The 21683-nt window shown below is 48.8% G+C and overlaps 1 protein-coding gene across 1 annotated transcript in view; it reads right to left on the reverse strand.

Moving 5' to 3' along the window:
- Positions 1 to 21683, reverse strand: part of LOC123772835 (uncharacterized) — a 328724-nt gene that overhangs the window by 262510 nt on the left and 44531 nt on the right. The window contains exon 5 of the mRNA XM_069323215.1: positions 4233 to 4348. Within this exon, the coding sequence (XP_069179316.1) occupies positions 4233 to 4348 (116 nt within the window). The remainder of the gene's footprint in view (positions 1 to 4232; positions 4349 to 21683) is intronic.

The following is a 21683-nucleotide window of genomic DNA, read 5'->3' on the forward strand; positions in this document are numbered from 1 at the left end:
GGAAGAATAAAGCCGCTCAGAACATCCTGGCAGGTGACTGGTGACCTCTCAACCAGAATATTGACCAGCATGATCTTTGCCCCACCTTGAAAAAAAAGCAAAGCCAGGTTCATTTGGCCATAGGCCCGGATACAATACTCATGAACAGCCATGGAAGAAAGGAAATAGGGAATATGCAGGCGATGAGTCACAATAACGTGGCTGAAGTATGTTGACCAGACCACACACTAGAAGGTGAAGGGACGACGACGTTTCGGTCCGTCCTGGACCATTCTCACAGTCGACTTGAGAATGGTCCAGGACGGACCGAAACGTCGTCGTCCCTTCAACTTCTAGTGTGTGGTCTGGTCAACAAATAGGGAATATATAGATATTCAACTTCAAAACTTACCGGGTCAACAGAGCTGACCAGGCCAGCGATGGAGCAGAGATTGCTGTAAGGAGAAATGTTCAACACAAAATTCAAGATAACTTTCAAGAAAACTTCTTGGCAATTGGACTATAAACTACAAAAGAGGTACAATCTTCAGAGGAACATGTTATCAACCACCCAGACGACCTTCCCTTCCCCTGGCCGACCTCACGAAACTCACCAGAAGGAACACACTTGCCTACTTCCTGAGAGATCTGAGCGCCTAACACATGAACACTGGGACACGGGTGGAACAACCAGACAGGAGAAGCCATCCACAATATGACATTCTACAATATGTGTAGAATGTCACACAACATGTCACAATATGACATCCACAAATGTCATATTGTGACATTGTAACATATACCACCAAAATGAGTAATCTCCATGCCAGGAAAATCCTTAACCCAAACTGAAAATTACAGACCAATTTCCCTTCTCGAAGTACCGGGTGAAATAGTCGGGAAAATAATCAATCAGAGACTCGTGAAATACATGGAAAGAGAAGACAAGTGTCGCATTAGATTCACCAGGGCGCCACAGTTGAGGGCAGCAGGAGGGGGGACTCACCAGGGCGCCACAGTTGAGGGCAGCAGGAGGGGGGACTCACCAGGGCGCCACAGTTGAGGGCAGCAGGAGGGGGGACTCACCAGGGCGCCACAGTTGAGGGCAGCAGGAGGGGGGACTCACCAGGGCGCCACAGTTGAGGGCAGCAGGAGGGGGGACTCACCAGGGCGCCACAGTTGAGGGCAGCAGGAGGGGGGACTCACCAGGGCGCCACAGTTGAGGGCAGCAGGAGGGGGGACTCACCAGGGCGCCATAGTTGAGGGCAGCAGGAGGGGGGACTCACCATGGCGCCACAGTTGAGGGCAGCAGGAGGGGGGACTCACCATGGCGCCACAGTTGAGGGCAGCATGAGGGGGGGACTCACCAGGGCGCCACAGTTGAGGGCAGCAGGAGGGGGGACTCACCATGGCGCCACAGTTGAGGGCAGCATGAGGGGGGGACTCACCAGGGCGCCACAGTTGAGGGCAGCAGGAGGGGGGACTCACCAGGGCGCCACAGTTGAGGGCAGCAGGAGGGGGGAGTCACCAGGGCGCCACAGTTGAGGGCAGCAGGAGGGGGGACTCACCAGGGCGCCACAGTTGAGGGCAGCAGGAGGGGGGACTCACCAGGGCGCCACAGTTGAGGGCAGCAGGAGGGGGGACTCACCAGGGCGCCACAGTTGAGGGCAGCAGGAGGGGGGACTCACCAGGACGCCACAGTTGAGGGCAGCAGGAGGGGGGACTCACCAGGGCGCCACAGTTGAGGGCAGCAGGAGGGGGGACTCACCAGGGCGCCACAGTTGAGGGCAGCAGGAGGGGGGACTCACCAGGGCGCCACAGTTGAGGGCAGCAGGAGGGGGGACTCACCAGGGCGCCACAGTTGAGGGCAGCAGGAGGGGGGACTCACCAGGGCGCCACAGTTGAGGGCAGCAGGAGGGGGGACTCACCAGGGCGCCATAGTTGAGGGCAGCAGGAGGGAGGACTCACCATGGCGCCACAGTTGAGGGCAGCAGGAGGGGGGACTCACCATGGCGCCACAGTTGAGGGCAGCATGAGGGGGGGACTCACCAGGGCGCCACAGTTGAGGGCAGCAGGAGGGGGGACTCACCATGGCGCCACAGTTGAGGGCAGCATGAGGGGGGGACTCACCAGGGCGCCACAGTTGAGGGCAGCAGGAGGGGGGACTCACCAGGGCGCCACAGTTGAGGGCAGCAGGAGGGGAGAGTCACCAGGGCGCCACAGTTGAGGGCAGCAGGAGGGGGGACTCACCAGGGCGCCACAGTTGAGGGCAGCAGGAGGGGGGACTCACCAGGGCGCCACAGTTGAGGGCAGCAGGAGGGGGGACTCACCAGGGCACCACAGTTGAGGGCAGCAGGAGGGGGGACTCACCATGGCGCCACAGTTGAGGGCAGCAGGAGAGGGGACTCACCAGGGCGCCACAGTTGAGGGCAGCAGGAGGGGGGACTCACCAGGGCGCCACATTGAGGGCAGCAGGAGGGGGGACTCATCAGGGCGCCACAGTTGAGGGCAGCAGGAGGGGGGACTCACCAGGGCGCCACAGTTGAGGGCAGCAGGAGGGGGGACTCACCAGGGCGCCACAGTTGAGGGCAGCAGGAGGGGGGACTCACCAGGGCACCACAGTTGAGGGCAGCAGGAGGGGGGACTCACCAGGGCGCCACAGTTGAGGGCAGCAGGAGAGGGGACTCACCAGGGCGCCACAGTTGAGGGCAGCAGGAGGGGGGACTCACCAGGGCACCACAGTTGAGGGCAGCAGGAGAGGGGACTCACCAGGGCGCCACAGTTGAGGGCAGCAGGAGAGGGGACTCACCAGGGCGCCACAGTTGAGGGCAGTAGGAGAGGGGACTCACCAGGGCACCACAGTTGAGGGCAGCAGGAGGGGGGACTCACCAGGGCGCCACAGTTGAGGGCAGCAGGAGAGGGGACTCACCAGGGCGCCACAGTTGAGGGCAGCAGGAGAGGGGACTCACCAGGGCACCACAGTTGAGGGCAGCAGGAGGGGGGACTCACCAGGGCGCCACAGTTGAGGGCAGCAGGAGGGGGGACTCACCAGGGCGCCACAGTTGAGGGCAGCATGAGGGGGGGACTCACCAGGGCGCCACAGTTGAGGGCAGCATGAGGGGGGACTCACCAGGGCGCCACAGTTGAGGGCAGCATGAGGGGGGACTCACCAGGGCACCACAGTTGAGGGCAGCAGGAGGGGGGACTCACCAGGGCGCCACAGTTGAGGGCAGCATGAGGGGGGACTCACCAGGGCGCCACAGTTGAGGGCAGCAGGAGGGGGGACTCACCAGGGCGCCACAGTTGAGGGCAGCAGGAGGGGGGGACTCACCAGGGCACCACAGTTGAGGGCAGCAGGAGGGGGGACTCACCAGGGCGCCACAGTTGAGGGCAGCATGAGAGGGGACTCACCAGGGCACCACAGTTGAGGGCAGCAGGAGGGGGGACTCACCAGGGCGCCACAGTTGAGGGCAGCAGGAGGGGGGACTCACCAGGGCACCACAGTTGAGGGCAGCAGGAGAGGGGACTCACCAGGGCGCCACAGTTGAGGGCAGCATGAGAGGGGACTCACCAGGGCACCACAGTTGAGGGCAGCAGGAGGGGGGGACTCACCAGGGCGCCACAGTTGAGGGCAGCAGGAGGGGGGACTCACCAGGGCGCCACAGTTGAGGGCAGCAGGAGGGGGGACTCACCAGGGCGCCACAGTTGAGGGCAACATGAGGGGGGGACTCACCAGGGCGCCACAGTTGAGGGCAGCAGGAGGGGGGACTCACCAGGGCGCCACAGTTGAGGGCAGCAGGAGGGGGGACTCACCAGGGCGCCACAGTTGAGGGCAGCAGGAGGGGGGACTCACCAGGGCGCCACAGTTGAGGGCAGCAGGAGGGGGGACTCACCAGGGCGCCACAGTTGAGGGCAGCAGGAGGGGGGACTCACCAGGGCGCCACAGTTGAGGGCAGCAGGAGGGGGGACTCACCAGGGCGCCACAGTTGAGGGCAGCAGGAGGGGGGACTCACCAGGGAGCCACAGTTGAGGGCAGCATGAGGGGGGACTCACCAGGGCGCCACAGTTGAGGGCAGCAGGAGAGGGGACTCACCAGGGCGCCACAGTTGAGGGCAGCAGGAGGGGGGACTCACCAGGGCGCCACAGTTGAGGGCAGCATGAGGGGGGACTCACCAGGGCGCCACAGTTGAGGGCAGCAGGAGAGGGGACTCACCAGGGCGCCACAGTTGAGGGCAGCATGAGAGGGGACTCACCAGGGCACCACAGTTGAGGGCAGCATGGATGCGATGGTCAGCCGGGACAGAGAGAGCGAGGCGCGGGTCGCCATCCTTGAAGAAGACGGTGTTGGTGGTTGGATGTGGCCGATTACCTGTTGAGAGCAAAATCGACCATTACCAGTAAACAGGTTCTAAAAGGCACTACGGGCTCACCATAGCCCGTGCTACTTGGAACTTTTTGTTCCAGGTAGCGAATCTTTAACAACAAACAGGTTCTGAAGGAATCCTCCTGTGTACGGTAGGCCTTACCTGGCCTCCCGTACCAGGAACACAAACACAATGTTCATGTAGTCACCCATCTAATTTCTAGTTTGAACTGCTGTAATAACATTTGGCCGCTAGGCTGAAATTGGTTAAAGAGAGTAGACATTCTGACTATTGTCTTGCTAATTGAACTGTTAGTGAGAAATTATTCCAAATCCGCTGCACTCAGCGGTAGAGATAAAAGCCGCAATTAAACATTCAGCATATCTAAACATATAAAATAATAATTTATATGCTACTTTACATGAGAGTAATATCAAGCCAGTACCATGATAAAGCCTGGTCAGGCATCATGGAGTTGTTGTGAACAGAATACACCAATGAACTATATAATTATACTCAGTATTTCATTAGTACACAATATAGGACATTATATCATCCCCAGCGGTGTATTCATCAGCACCAACATCATCAATACATGCACCAGCCCCATACACAGAGGCCACCACATGACCAAACTACACATCAGAAGATGAAGAGGCGACGAAGCTCGGTCCGTCCTGGGGCCAGATTCACGAAAAAGTTACGCAAACACTTACGAACCTGTACATCTTTTCTCAATCTTTGGTGGCTTTATTTACAATTATTAAACAGTTAATGAGCTCCGAAGCACCGGGAGGCTGTTTATAACAATAACAACAGTTGATTGGTAAGTTTTCATGCTTGTAAACTGTTTAATAAATGTAACCAAAGCCGTCAAAGATTGAGGAAAGATGTACACGTTCGTAAGTACTTGCGTAACTGCTTCGTGAATCTGGCTCCTGGACCATTATCAAGTAGATTGTGATGGGTGCGAGGTTGGTGTTTTATGAAAGATTAAGCCACCCAAAAGGTAGTACGGGCATAAATAGCCTGTAATGGGAGTGAGGTTATTGTTGTTGTAGATTCAGCTACTCGGAACAATGAGTTCTAAGTAGTACGTGCTATTGTGAGCCCGTACTGGACTTACCTGGCACAGGAGCGGGGCAAGTAGCACGGGCTATGGTGAGCCCGTACTGGACTTACCTGGCACAGGAGCGGGGCAAGTAGCACGGGCTATGGTGAGCCCGTACTGGACTTACCTGGCACAGGAGCGGGGCAAGTAGCACGGGCTATGGTGAGCCCGTACTGGACTTACCTGGCACCGGAGCGGGGCAGTAATTGTGGGAGATGGAGAGCAAAGTTGTCGTTGTTGTTGTTGTCTTAGATTCAGCTACTGGAACAAAATTTCCTTGAAGCACAAGTTATGGTGAGCCGGAAGTGAAGGTTCTCTGGAGCCATTATCAGAATCAATAGCTGATACTGGAGATCTGGGGGATAGGGTCCGTGGAAGTGCCAATGCAATCCAAGACCATAAGGCTGGTCAGGCCGGTGAATTGATGGGGTACACACGTTGCTCACAGTATAGTGGCACAGGAGTCAACAGGGCTGTCAGCAGGCTGGTCACAATCGGCCGGTCTAGGGAGAGATGTCCGGGTGTTACAAGATGATTGGTTTCCATTTCCCAGTGCCTCGATGTTAGCAGACCAGTCGAATTTCCTTCTTCGCAGTCGCAAAGGTGGTCGAGGTGTTTTTGAGGGACGACCATGCGAAGGATTTGTCCTGCTTCCCTGCACATGTATTCCCAGTAGTCGTTGTGGATTATGGAGTTATGCTGTCTATCCTCCTTGGATAGTGCACAGCCACGTCGGATATACCCTGAGGAGGCAGCATGGGAGTCTGTCAGTGTAGTTGGCTCCGGTGCGGGATCTAGAAGGGGAGATGGTGTCCGGGCTGCCGCATAAGGGGCGGGAGAGCCGGTGACATCGACTAAAGCATGGAAGTCGGACGAGTCATCATGGTCGGCTTCCTTGATTTCGTCTTCGGAGTCGGTCAAGCCTTCGGAATCGGCCTAGTCGTGCTGATCTTTCTGTATTCCTTCTGGTAGATGGTTTATGTAGACAATGAACATTACTGGTACAAGAACTGAACCCTGCGGTACTCTGCTAGTAACACTCCTCCAGTCAGATACATTGTCTCTGATTACCACCCTCATCTGTCAATCAGTTAGCAAGTTTTTCATCCATGTCAGAAGTCCCCCTGTCACCCCTACAGCGTGTTCCAGTTTCCATAACAGCCTCTTGTGTGGGACTCTTTCAAAAGCCTTTTTATAGTCCAGATAGACACCGTCAACCCAACCACCTCTTTCCTGTAGTATCTCTGTGACTCTACCATAAAAACTAAGTTAATGTGTTACACAGGATCTTCCTGTTCGAAAACCATACTGTCAGTCCGTTATTATGTCATTACTCTCTAGGTGTTCAAACCATTTGGCTTTAACTATTGTTTCTAGTGTTTTGACTACTTCGCTTGTTAGTGACACCATTCTATAATTTAGAGGTTCCCCTCCATTAGTGTTTGTATAGATTGGTACTATTTTTGCCTTTTTCCATATATCTGCTAAAATTCCTGTGCACAAGTAGTATTTGTAGGCATCCATCAGTCTCAGGAGACTATGGAGTTGCGCTCTGGTTGTCGGTCTGGAGTAGCCTCACTAGGGCGCAAAGCCAGGGTAGGCTGATGCGGGGGAGAAGCTGTTACCCAGGCAGCAGGTCCCCCCCTCTCCACGGCGCTGAAAGTCTCCAATGGAAAGGCATACGCCAATACGATTGGTTCCAGCGCCGTCGCAGGAACTGTGAGTTCCGGGGTTGACCTCGAAGGTGGTGAAGAAGGGCACAGGGACCTCCAACCCCGGAGATCGCCTTGGTCGGGGCCGGAGAAGAACCACCCCATCAAGGGTATAAACGACCCGAGCCTCCTGAAGCAGAGCCTGGGCCGCACGACCCTCGGGAGGTGGACGTCCCGGTCCCGCACCTACGGGTTCCTGACAAGGATCGTCATAGCCCCTTTTCACCCGAGGCCGGCCTCCTTCAAGGCCAAGTAGAAGGAAGAGTGATAATTATTAAATACAACAATTATTATTATGATAATTATTGTTGTAATAATAGGGGCTATATCTATATCACAAGAATGTTTGGAATATTAAATGGAGTGGAATGCTCAGTTCAGTTGCACATTCTCGCAGCACCCAAGGTGAAACTCCATCCGGTCCAACTGCTTTATTGCTTCCTAGCCCCCATGAGTAATTTTTCCACTTCGTCTTGAGATACCTCTATGTATTCTATGGTGTGATCTAAAATTGGTATTGGGTCCAGCTCTCTGACATCCAAATTTTTGTACAAACACACTTTGGAACTGTTCATTTAGTGTTTCACACATTCTTTTTCATTCTCATTAGTCTTGTTCCCTGTTCTCAGTCTCTGTATTTTATCCTTTACATGCAGCACGCTTTTAATGAATTTATAGAAAAGGCCTGGGGCCAGATTCACGAAAGCACTTACGTAAGCACTTACGAACGTATACATCTTTCCTCAATCTTTGACATCTTTGGTTACATTTAGTAAACAGTTTACAAGCATGAAAACTTGCCAATCAACTGTTGTTATTGTTATAAACAGCCTCCTGGTGCTTCCGAGCTCATTAACTGTTTAGTAATTGTAAACAAAGCCGCCAAAGATTGAGAAAAGATGTACAGGTTCGTAAGTGCTTTCGTGAATCTGGCCCCTGGATCTGCTATACCTTTCTCAAAGTTTCTTTCTGCCTCTCTCCTCTCTGCTGTGTAATTGTTTCTTGCTTGTAGTGCTGGTATGTTTTCAGGTTAGGCTTATTCTTATATTGAATCCATTTTCTTGTCTTTTCCTCTCTGATCCTCTCATAATTTCTGTTGAACCAATCCAGTTTTCTGGTCCTGCATCTCTATTTTGGTATATATGTTTGTGCGCCTTCATCGTATATTTCGCAAAATTTGGCATATATCTCATTTACTTCCTTGTCTAGCAACAAGTCTGTCCAATTGGACTCATTAAAGAAATTTACAATTTCCCCATAGTATCCTCTCTTGAAATCGAGTTTATCAACTGTTTCAATGTCCCCCATTATCTTCTAGATTATATCGCAAAGCATATTTAATTTTCAAAGGACAAGATCACTCCTTCCCAAGGGGAGGAAGGTATTGGATATCAAATATCTCTTCTTCTTTCCTGGTAAATATTGGATCCAACACTGACGGAACATCCCTTTCCCTCACTCTTGTAGCCTGCTTGACATGTTGATACATGAATGTCTCCAGAATGAGGTTTACAAATCTGCTTACACAAATGTCCCTCTGTTCTTGCCTCGTAGGCCTTCCACTCTATTGCTTTATAGTTAAAGTCCCCCAATATCAACAATCGTGACTTATCTTTATCTGCTTTTACTATAATCTCTCTCATGACCATTATGAGGCCCTCTCGTTTGTCATCTAGTTCTTCCTTCGTCCATGTGTTGCTTCCTGGTGGGATGAAGGCGTTTACGGTTATCAGTTTATCATCTTGATTCCAAATCTTCAATTTTGTCAACCTCTTGAAGGTTGTCGATTATTAACTCTCTTACCTTCAGGTGTTCTTTCACCAGCACAGCCACTCCTTCCCCCTTCCTAGTTTTCCTGTCACGTCTCCAAACTGAGTAGCCCCTTGGGAATAAGACCTCATTTAAAATATCGTCTTCAATTTTCGTCTCTGTTAGCGTGATAATATCTGGGACCTTAAGCTGAATTATATCTTTTAGCTGTACTAATTTTTATCTCTCTCCATCTATGTTGGTATATATAATTTTCAGGAACATGTTCTTTCCCTTTGTCCTTTACTCCCCTTCCCTCTTTTGTTGTTTTTTTTTTTATGTACCATTTCACTAGCTTTCCAGACCCTAACACTGTAGAAAAAATCATTTCTTCTTCATTTCTATTCTCATTTAGACGTTTCACTTCATTGAGTTTAATTTTCAGCTTTTCTGTCTTCCTTTGAGCGGTCTTGTCTTATTCGTCAAAGTTTGCTATCCTCTTCACTCTGCAATTTCCTGACATTTCTAAGCACTTCTGTCATTTGTGGACTGTATTAGATTTCACCTTCAACATTCTCGTCTTTCTCATATTTTCCTATCCTCCTAAAATCACTGACAATTTTCCTTTGAATTGAAGCCTTCTCCTACACCTACTATTTTCTCTATGATTATCATCTCTTCTGTTGCTCTGTCCACCCTAGATGATATTTAATTTTCTAAACATCCGAAAATTATTATGGACTTCATTTTATCTTTAGCGTTTTGTACTAATTTGCTGTTGATAACCAGTGCTTTCCAAACTGCTTGCCTGATTTCTGCTTCCTGTTGGTCATTTCTGGTTTTGACTTCCAAACACACTTCCTTGGTCGTTTCTTTCTCTTTTAAAACTTGCGCATACGTCTCTTTTTATTTCTTCTTTGTAATTTTCTAGTTCTTTATTAACCTCCTCTATGTTAGTTGTCACTAAAGTTTCTCTTTGCATATCCTTACCAAACTCCATGTTAGCCCTCGGAGTTCCTTGGAGTTGTTCACTATATGAGTCTACTTTCTCTTTTTAATTTCTTCAAATTCGCCTCTCTTATCTCTCCATACCTCCTTTTCGTGCATTAGTTCCTTGATTTGTTCCTCCTGTCTCTTTACCTTATCTGTTAAGGTGATAATTTGTTCCTCCTGTCTCTTTACCCTGTCTGTTAAGGTGGTAATTTGTTCCTCCTGTCTCTTTACCTTATCTGTTAAGGTGATAATTTGTTCCTCCTGTCTCTTTACCCTGTCTGTTAAGGTGGTAATTTGTTCCTTCTGTCTCTTTACCCTGTCTGTTAAGGTGGTAATTTGTTCCTCCTGTCTCTTTACCCTGTCTGTTAAGGTGATAATGTTCCTTCTTTGTTGACAAATGTTTCATTTTAAGGTGCGAACCTCATCCCTGTTGTGTGTACTCACCTAGTTGTGCTTGCGAGGGTTGAGCTCTGCTCTTTCAGCCCGCCTCTCAACTGTCAATCAATCAACGGATTTTTCTCCACCCCCCCCTCCCCCCTTCCCAACATACACCCAGGAAGCCGCCCATAACAGCTGTCTAACTCCCAAGTACCTATTTTCTGCTAGGTAACAGACGCATCAGGGTGAAAGAAACTCTGCCCATTGTTTCTCACCGGCGCCGGGAATCGAACCCCGGACCACAGGATTACGTGTCCAGCGTGCTCACCGTTGCCCTTTCCAAATTAAATACACAATACTAACAATTAATAGTCTCCGTGGTGTAGTGGTAAGACACTCGCCTGGCGTTCCGCGAGCGCTATGTCATGGGTTCGTATCCTGGCCGGGGAGGATTTACTGGGCGCAATTCCTTAACTGTAGCCTCTGTTTAACGCAACAGTAAAATGTGTACTTGGATGAAAAACGATTCTTCGCGGCAGGGGATCGTATTCCAGGGACCATAGGATTAAGGACTTGCCCGAAACGCTACGCGTACTAGTGGCTGTACAAGAATGTAACAACTCTTCTATATATCTCAAAATAAAATAAAAAAATTAAAAATAAATAAAATAAAAAATTATTGACATCAACCTTGAAGTGTTCAGTTAATCCCCCATAAGTGTTAACATGGGTCCTGGTGCACCAGTTTACAGTCTTTTCATTCAAGCGTATTCTTGGAGGGGTTAAAAATAGTGGTAAATATGATGCTTATATCCGGGTCTGAAGACCCTGTGAGAGGCTCTGCTGCCTGACAGTCTGTTGTGGGTGAGAGGCTGTGGGTGAGAGGCTCTGCTGCCTGACAGTCTGCTGTGGGTGAGAGGCTGTGGGTGAGAGGCTTTGCTGCCTGACAGTCTGCTGTGGGTGAGAGGCTCTGCTGCCTGACAGTCTGTTGTGGGTGAGAGGCTGTGGGTGAGAGGCTTTGCTGCCTGACAGTCTGCTGTGGGTGAGAGGCTTTGCTGCCTGACAGTCTGCTGTGGGTGAGAGGCTTTGCTGCCTGACAGTCTGCTGTGGGTGAGAGGCTGTGGGTGAGAGGCTGTGGGTGAGAGGCTTTGCTGCCTGACAGTCTGCTGTGGGTGAGAGGCTCTGCCTGAGAGTCAGCTGTGGGTGAGAGGCTCTGCCTGAGAGTCTGCTGTGGATGAGAGTCTGCTGTGGGTGAGAGGCTCTGTCTGAGAGTCTGCTGTGGGTGAGAGGCTTTGCTGCCTGACAGTCTGCTGTGGGTGAGAGGCTTTGCTGCCTGACAGTCTGTTGTGGGTGAGAGGCTGTGGGTGAGAGGCTTTGCTGCCTGACAGTCTGTTGTGGGTGAGAGGCTCTGCCTGAGAGTCAGCTGTGGGTGAGAGGCTCTGCCTGAGAGTCTGCTGTGGATGAGAGTCTGCTGTGGGTGAGAGGCTCTGCTGCCTGACAGTCTGTTGTGGGTGAGAGGCTGTGGGTGAGAGGCTTTGCTGCCTGACAGTCTGCTGTGGGTGAGAGGCTCTGCCTGAGAGTCAGCTGTGGGTGAGAGGCTCTGCCTGAGAGTCTGCTGTGGATGAGAGTCTGCTGTGGGTGAGAGGCTCTGTCTGAGAGTCTGCTGTGGGTGAGAGGCTCTGCCTGAGAGTCAGCTGTGGGTGAGAGGCTCTGTCTGAGAGTCTGCTGTGGGTGAGAGGCTCTGCCTGAGAGTCTGCTGTGGGTGAGAGTCAGCTGTGGGTGAGAGGCTCTGTCTGTGAGTCTGCTGTGGGTGAGAGTCTGCTGTGGGTCAGAGGCTCTGTCTGAGAGTCTGCTGTGGGTGAGAGGCTCTGCCTGAGAGTCTGCTGTGGGTGAGAGGCTCTGCCTGAGAGTCTGCTGTGGGTGAGAGGCTCTGCCTGAGAGTCTGCTGTGGGTGAGAGACTCTGCCTGAGAGTCTGCTGTGGGTGAGAGACTCTGCTGCCTGAGAGTCTGCTGTGGGTGAGAGGCTCTGTCTGAGAGTCTGCTGTGGGTGAGAGGCTCTGCCTGAGAGTCTGCTGTGGGTGAGAGGCTCTGTCTGAGAGTCTGCTGTGGGTGAGAGACTCTGCCTGAGAGTCTGCTGTGGGTGAGAGTCTGCTGTCTGAGAGTCTGTTGTGGATGAAACGCTCTGCCTGAGAGTCTGCTGTGGGTGAGAGGCTTTGTCTGAGAGTCTGATGTGGCAGAGCGCCTAATCTGCTGAGGCAGAGCGCCTGAGAGTCTGCTGTGGCAGAGCGCATGAGAGTCTGCTGTGGCAGAGCGCCTGAGAGTCTGCTGTGGCAGAGCGCATGAGAGTCTGCTGTGGCAGAGCGCATGAGAGTCTGCTGTGGTAGAGCGCCTGAGAGTCTGCTGTGGATGAGAGTCACTGTCTGAGAGTCTGCTGTGGATTAGAGTCTCTGTCTGAGAGTCTGCTGTGGCAGAGCGCCTGAGAGTCTGCTGTGGCAGAGCGCCTGAGAGTCTGCTGTGGCAGAGCGCCTGAGCGTCTGCTGTGGCAGAGCGCCTGAGAGTCTGCTGTGGCAGAGCGCCTGAGAGTCTGCTGTGGCAGAGCGCCTGAGAGTCTGCTGTGGAGGAAGACTGAAGCACGGAGACATGTTTCTTCTTTACAATAATAATATCAATAACAAATGGTTCCCAAGGCGGTACAGCGGGTTGGTGAGGTTACACAAGACTGGCGTCTTTACAGTCATGCTGAGACACTAATGGAATGCACTAGGCAGTAATGTGGTGGAGGCTGACTCCATACACAGTTTCAAGTGTAGATATGATAGAGCCCAGTAGGCTCAGGAACCTGTACACCAGTTGATTGACAGTTGAGAGGCGGGACCAAAGAGCCAAAGCTCAACCCCCGCAAGCACAATTAGGTGAGCACAATTAGGTGAGTACTAACACTCAGAGCATCTCGGCCGTTGCTTGAGAGGTGCTTGCTGAGGCAACACTACGCTGGCTCAAGGCTATCTTGAGGTTATCTTGAGATGATTTCGGGGCTTTAGTGTCCCCGCGGCCCGGTCCTCGACCAGGCCTCCACCCCCAGGAAGCAGCTCGTAGCAGCTGTCTAACTCCCAGGTACTTATTTACTGCTAGGTAACAGGGGCATCAAGCTGAAACATTTTGCCCATTTGTCTCCGCCTCCACCGGGGATCGAACCCGGAACCTCAGGACTACGAATCCGAAGCGCTGTCCACTCAGCTGTCAGGCTCCCTCTATTGGCGCTACTGACAGAATGACAGAAAATATAGTGCCACTATAAAGAGAGGGGGAAGGGGGATATCAGGGTAAAGCGCCAAACCATTACGACTATCCAGGGAGCCGGTCGGCCGAGCGGACAGCACGCTGGACTTGTGATCCTGTGGTCCTGGGTTCGATCCCAGGCGCCGGCGAGAAACAATGGGCAGAGTTTCTTTCACCCTATGCCACTGTTACCTAGCAGTAAAATAGGTACCTGGGTGTTAGTCAGCTGTCACTGGCTGCTTCCTGGGGGTGGAGGCCTGGTCGAGGACCGGGCCGTGGGGACACTAAATCCCCGAAATCATCTCAAGATAACCTCAAGAAGATCTATTATATATATATATATATATACAATCTTTGGACAACACCCACCAGTGGGACTCGAACCCAGAAAGCACAACTACCTTCCAGTAGCTGGCATAACTAGTATGCTTTAACCCACTACGCCATCAGACCTTACAAAAGAAGTAGATAGTTCGAGATATATATATCTCAAACATCTCTACCTCCCGAAGGCACCAGATGAGTGAGGGGTCAATCTGCAATTTTCGTCAAGCCACTGTCAATGTGAGAGAACTCGTGTCCAGCTTATAAGCCTATACTTGCATAAACCACAAGTGAAGATAAACAATCTTTGGACAACACCCACCAGTGGGACTCGAACCCAGAAAGCACAACTACCTTCCAGTAGCTGGCATAACTAGTATGCTTTAACCCACTACGCCATCAGACCTTACAAAAGAAGTAGATAGTTCGAGATATATATATCTCAAACATCTCTACCTCCCGAAGGCACCAGATGAGTGAGGGGTCAATCTGCAATTTTCGTCAAGCCACTGTCAATGTGAGAGAACTCGTGTCCAGCTTATAAGCCTATACTTGCATAAACCACAAGTGAAGATAAACAATCTTTGGACAACACCCACCAGTGGGACTCGAACCCAGAAAGCACAACTACCTTCCAGTAGCTGGCATAACTAGTATGCTTTAACCCACTACGCCATCAGACCTTACAAAAGAAGTAGATAGTTCGAGATATATATATCTCAAACATCTCTACCTCCCGAAGGCACCAGATGAGTGAGGGGTCAATCTGCAATTTTCGTCAAGCCACTGTCAATGTGAGAGAACTCGTGTCCAGCTTATAAGCCTATACTTGCATAAACCACAAGTGAAGATAAACAATCTTTGGACAACACCCACCAGTGGGACTCGAACCCAGAAAGCACAACTACCTTCCAGTAGCTGGCATAACTAGTATGCTTTAACCCACTACGCCATCAGACCTTACAAAAGAAGTAGATAGTTCGAGATATATATATCTCAAACATCTCTACCTCCCGAAGGCACCAGATGAGTGAGGGGTCAATCTGCAATTTTCGTCAAGCCACTGTCAATGTGAGAGAACTCGTGTCCAGCTTATAAGCCTATACTTGCATAAACCACAAGTGAAGATAAACAATCTTTGGACAACACCCACCAGTGGGACTCGAACCCAGAAAGCACAACTACCTTCCAGTAGCTGGCATAACTAGTATGCTTTAACCCACTACGCCATCAGACCTTACAAAAGAAGTAGATAGTTCGAGATATATATATCTCAAACATCTCTACCTCCCGAAGGCACCAGATGAGTGAGGGGTCAATCTGCAATTTTCGTCAAGCCACTGTCAATGTGAGAGAACTCGTGTCCAGCTTATAAGCCTATACTTGCATAAACCACAAGTGAAGATAAACAATCTTTGGACAACACCCACCAGTGGGACTCGAACCCAGAAAGCACAACTACCTTCCAGTAGCTGGCATAACTAGTATGCTTTAACCCACTACGCCATCAGACCTTACAAAAGAAGTAGATAGTTCGAGATATATATATCTCAAACATCTCTACCTCCCGAAGGCACCAGATGAGTGAGGGGTCAATCTGCAATTTTCGTCAAGCCACTGTCAATGTGAGAGAACTCGTGTCCAGCTTATAAGCCTATACTTGCATAAACCACAAGTGAAGATAAACAATCTTTGGACAACACCCACCAGTGGGACTCGAACCCAGAAAGCACAACTACCTTCCAGTAGCTGGCATAACTAGTATGCTTTAACCCACTACGCCATCAGACCTTACAAAAGAAGTAGATAGTTCGAGATATATATATCTCAAACATCTCTACCTCCCGAAGGCACCAGATGAGTGAGGGGTCAATCTGCAATTTTCGTCAAGCCACTGTCAATGTGAGAGAACTCGTGTCCAGCTTATAAGCCTATACTTGCATAAACCACAAGTGAAGATAAACAATCTTTGGACAACACCCACCAGTGGGACTCGAACCCAGAAAGCACAACTACCTTCCAGTAGCTGGCATAACTAGTATGCTTTAACCCACTACGCCATCAGACCTTACAAAAGAAGTAGATAGTTCGAGATATATATATCTCAAACATCTCTACCTCCCGAAGGCACCAGATGAGTGAGGGGTCAATCTGCAATTTTCGTCAAGCCACTGTCAAAATTGCAGATTGACCCCTCACTCATCTGGTGCCTTCGGGAGGTAGAGATGTTTGAGATATATATATCTCGAACTATCTACTTCTTTTGTAAGGTCTGATGGCGTAGTGGGTTAAAGCATACTAGTTATGCCAGCTACTGGAAGGTAGTTGTGCTTTCTGGGTTCGAGTCCCACTGGTGGGTGTTGTCCAAAGATTGTTTATCTTCACTTGTGGTTTATGCAAGTATAGGCTTATAAGCTGGACACGAGTTCTCTCACATTGACAGTGGCTTGACGAAAATTGCAGATTGACCCCTCACTCATCTGGTGCCTTCGGGAGGTAGAGATGTTTGAGATATATATATCTCGAACTATCTACTTCTTTTGTAAGGTCTGATGGCGTAGTGGGTTAAAGCATACTAGTTATGCCAGCTACTGGAAGGTAGTTGTGCTTTCTGGGTTCGAGTCCCACTGGTGGGTGTTGTCCAAAGATTGTTTATCTTCACTTGTGGTTTATGCAAGTATAGGCTTATAAGCTGGACACGAGTTCTCTCACATTGACAGTGGCTTGACGAAAATTGCAGATTGACCCCTCACTCATCTGGTGCCTTCGGGAGGTAGAGATGTTTGAGATATATATATCTCGAACTATCTACTTCTTTTGTAAGGTCTGATGGCGTAGTGGGTTAAAGCATACTAGTTATGCCAGCTACTGGAAGGTAGTTGTGCTTTCTGGGTTCGAGTCCCACTGGTGGGTGTTGTCCAAAGATTGTTTATCTTCACTTGTGGTTTATGCAAGTATAGGCTTATAAGCTGGACACGAGTTCTCTCACATTGACAGTGGCTTGACGAAAATTGCAGATTGACCCCTCACTCATCTGGTGCCTTCGGGAGGTAGAGATGTTTGAGATATATATATCTCGAACTATCTACTTCTTTTGTAAGGTCTGATGGCGTAGTGGGTTAAAGCATACTAGTTATGCCAGCTACTGGAAGGTAGTTGTGCTTTCTGGGTTCGAGTCCCACTGGTGGGTGTTGTCCAAAGATTGTTTATCTTCACTTGTGGTTTATGCAAGTATAGGCTTATAAGCTGGACACGAGTTCTCTCACATTGACAGTGGCTTGACGAAAATTGCAGATTGACCCCTCACTCATCTGGTGCCTTCGGGAGGTAGAGATGTTTGAGATATATATATCTCGAACTATCTACTTCTTTTGTAAGGTCTGATGGCGTAGTGGGTTAAAGCATACTAGTTATGCCAGCTACTGGAAGGTAGTTGTGCTTTCTGGGTTCGAGTCCCACTGGTGGGTGTTGTCCAAAGATTGTTTATCTTCACTTGTGGTTTATGCAAGTATAGGCTTATAAGCTGGACACGAGTTCTCTCACATTGACAGTGGCTTGACGAAAATTGCAGATTGACCCCTCACTCATCTGGTGCCTTCGGGAGGTAGAGATGTTTGAGATATATATATCTCGAACTATCTACTTCTTTTGTAAGGTCTGATGGCGTAGTGGGTTAAAGCATACTAGTTATGCCAGCTACTGGAAGGTAGTTGAGCTTTCTGGGTTCGAGTCCCACTGGTGGGTGTTGTCCAAAGATTGTTTATCTTCACTTGTGGTTTATGCAAGTATAGGCTTATAAGCTGGACACGAGTTCTCTCACATTGACAGTGGCTTGACGAAAATTGCAGATTGACCCCTCACTCATCTGGTGCCTTCGGGAGGTAGAGATGTTTGAGATATATATATCTCGAACTATCTACTTCTTTTGTAAGGTCTGATGGCGTAGTGGGTTAAAGCATACTAGTTATGCCAGCTACTGGAAGGTAGTTGTGCTTTCTGGGTTCGAGTCCCACTGGTGGGTGTTGTCCAAAGATTGTTTATCTTCACTTGTGGTTTATGCAAGTATAGGCTTATAAGCTGGACACGAGTTCTCTCACATTGACAGTGGCTTGACGAAAATTGCAGATTGACCCCTCACTCATCTGGTGCTTTCGGGAGGTAGAGATGTTTGAGATATATATATCTCGAACTATCTACTTCTTTTGTAAGGTCTGATGGCGTAGTGGGTTAAAGCATACTAGTTATGCCAGCTACTGGAAGGTAGTTGTGCTTTCTGGGTTCGAGTCCCACTGGTGGGTGTTGTCCAAAGATTGTTTATCTTCACTTGTGGTTTATGCAAGTATAGGCTTATAAGCTGGACACGAGTTCTCTCACATTGACAGTGGCTTGACGAAAATTGCAGATTGACCCCTCACTCATCTGGTGCCTTCGGGAGGTAGAGATGTTTGAGATATATATATCTCGAACTATCTACTTCTTTTGTAAGGTCTGATGGCGTAGTGGGTTAAAGCATACTAGTTATGCCAGCTACTGGAAGGTAGTTGTGCTTTCTGGGTTCGAGTCCCACTGGTGGGTGTTGTCCAAAGATTGTTTATCTTCACTTGTGGTTTATGCAAGTATAGGCTTATAAGCTGGACACGAGTTCTCTCACATTGACAGTGGCTTGACGAAAATTGCAGATTGACCCCTCACTCATCTGGTGCCTTCGGGAGGTAGAGATGTTTGAGATATATATATCTCGAACTATCTACTTCTTTTGTAAGGTCTGATGGCGTAGTGGGTTAAAGCATACTAGTTATGCCAGCTACTGGAAGGTAGTTGTGCTTTCTGGGTTCGAGTCCCACTGGTGGGTGTTGTCCAAAGATTGTTTATCTTCACTTGTGGTTTATGCAAGTATAGGCTTATAAGCTGGACACGAGTTCTCTCACATTGACAGTGGCTTGACGAAAATTGCAGATTGACCCCTCACTCATCTGGTGCCTTCGGGAGGTAGAGATGTTTGAGATATATATATCTCGAACTATCTACTTCTTTTGTAAGGTCTGATGGCGTAGTGGGTTAAAGCATACTAGTTATGCCAGCTACTGGAAGGTAGTTGTGCTTTCTGGGTTCGAGTCCCACTGGTGGGTGTTGTCCAAAGATTGTTTATCTTCACTTGTGGTTTATGCAAGTATAGGCTTATAAGCTGGACACGAGTTCTCTCACATTGACAGTGGCTTGACGAAAATTGCAGATTGACCCCTCACTCATCTGGTGCCTTCGGGAGGTAGAGATGTTTGAGATATATATATCTCGAACTATCTACTTCTTTTGTAAGGTCTGATGGCGTAGTGGGTTAAAGCATACTAGTTATGCCAGCTACTGGAAGGTAGTTGTGCTTTCTGGGTTCGAGTCCCACTGGTGGGTGTTGTCCAAAGATTGTTTATCTTCACTTGTGGTTTATGCAAGTATAGGCTTATAAGCTGGACACGAGTTCTCTCACATTGACAGTGGCTTGACGAAAATTGCAGATTGACCCCTCACTCATCTGGTGCCTTCGGGAGGTAGAGATGTTTGAGATATATATATCTCGAACTATCTACTTCTTTTGTAAGGTCTGATGGCGTAGTGGGTTAAAGCATACTAGTTATGCCAGCTACTGGAAGGTAGTTGTGCTTTCTGGGTTCGAGTCCCACTGGTGGGTGTTGTCCAAAGATTGTTTATCTTCACTTGTGGTTTATGCAAGTATAGGCTTATAAGCTGGACACGAGTTCTCTCACATTGACAGTGGCTTGACGAAAATTGCAGATTGACCCCTCACTCATCTGGTGCCTTCGGGAGGTAGAGATGTTTGAGATATATATATCTCGAACTATCTACTTCTTTTGTAAGGTCTGATGGCGTAGTGGGTTAAAGCATACTAGTTATGCCAGCTACTGGAAGGTAGTTGTGCTTTCTGGGTTCGAGTCCCACTGGTGGGTGTTGTCCAAAGATTGTTTATCTTCACTTGTGGTTTATGCAAGTATAGGCTTATAAGCTGGACACGAGTTCTCTCACATTGACAGTGGCTTGACGAAAATTGCAGATTGACCCCTCACTCATCTGGTGCCTTCGGGAGGTAGAGATGTTTGAGATATATATATCTCGAACTATCTACTTCTTTTGTAAGGTCTGATGGCGTAGTGGGTTAAAGCATACTAGTTATGCCAGCTACTGGAAGGTAGTTGTGCTTTCTGGGTTCGAGTCCCACTGGTGGGTGTTGTCCAAAGATTGTTTATCTTCACTTGTGGTTTATGCAAGTATAGGCATATATATATATATATATATATATATATATATATATATATATATATATATATATATATATATATATATATATATATATATAGCACTGGGAACGGGTCAGGATAAGGATTTGGGATGGGACGGGGGAAAAGGAATGGTGCCCAACCACTTGTGGACGGTCGGGGACTGAACACCGACCTGCATGAAGCGAGACCGTCGCTCTACCGTCCAGCCCAAGTGGTTGGGCCTTTTTTCTTATGAGGGATATTAATAAGTAGTGAGTTGAGAACAGGTTGTGGATGAGTGGCGTGGCCTCCCAGTCACCTCCACTGATATGATGATCTCATCATAAGATCATCATCATCACTTCATCATCAATTCCCCATTGTGGCTATCGTATGCCTACCATTTTTAGACGATAGCTGCAGATATCGTCCTGATCGCTTAGTACCCTGAAAACACAAACCGAAACTGTCTCTATTTTCCGCTTGTTACAACTTGTAATAAAGTGGTTACATCTTGACTTAACGTGTTTATGACGTATTAGAACGTTGTTACAACTTGCTATATTGGTTGTTAGAACTGGTTAGATGTTACAACTTTTACGAACGTTGTACCAACGGCGTAGTTTCGGTGTGTGTTTGGCGGGCTACTGGGATCTCTCTGTCCTGGTCTCACATAATGGCTGAACATTTCGCTACGCAGCACCACTTACAGGCCGAAGGTTACTTAGAAACATAATCCAACATCTTAATTGACGCTATTGTTAGACGTAGTTAGAAAACTTGTTAGAATTTCTACAATAGCCGTTGAAAATTTAATTACAAATCCAGTTGACTCACCAGTAAACTCCCAGTACTATACAGTCATAATCTCTAGTACTATACAGTCATAGTCTCCGTGGTGTAGTGGTAAGACACTTGCCTGGCGTTCCGCGAGCGCTATGTCATGGGTTCGTATCCTGGCCGGGGAGGATTTACTGGGCGCAATTCCTTAACTGTAGCCTCTGTTTAACGCAACAGTAAAATGTGTACTTGGATGAAAAAACGATTCTTCGCAGCAGGGGATCGTATTCCAGGGACCATAGGATTAAGGACTTGCCCGAAACGCTACGCGTACTAGTGGCTCTACAAGAATGTAACAACTCTTGTATATATCTCAAAAAAAAATAAAAAATAAAAAATAATGACTTGGCGCGTTCTCCTCATAGTTCCCTTCGCTTCACCAGTAAGCTACCTGTTGCTTAACCTGATATACCTCAAAATGGTTCACCAGCAGTAGCTTTATTAAAAAAAAATAAGCAATAGGCAATGCCGTTCAGGCGCTAGGACCCGGATTCACGAAGCAGTTACACAAGCACTTAAGAACCTGTCCATCTTTTCTCAATCTTTGGTGGCTTTGTTTACAATTATTAAACAGTTAATGAGCTCCGAAGCACCAGGAGGCTGTTTATAACAATAACTACCGTTCATTGGGAAGTTTTCATGCTTGTAAACTGTTTAATAAATGTAACCACAGCCGTCAAAGATT

This window comes from Procambarus clarkii, chromosome 12, assembly GCF_040958095.1.
Source record: "Procambarus clarkii isolate CNS0578487 chromosome 12, FALCON_Pclarkii_2.0, whole genome shotgun sequence".
Classification (NCBI taxonomy): Eukaryota; Metazoa; Arthropoda; class Malacostraca; order Decapoda; family Cambaridae; genus Procambarus; species Procambarus clarkii.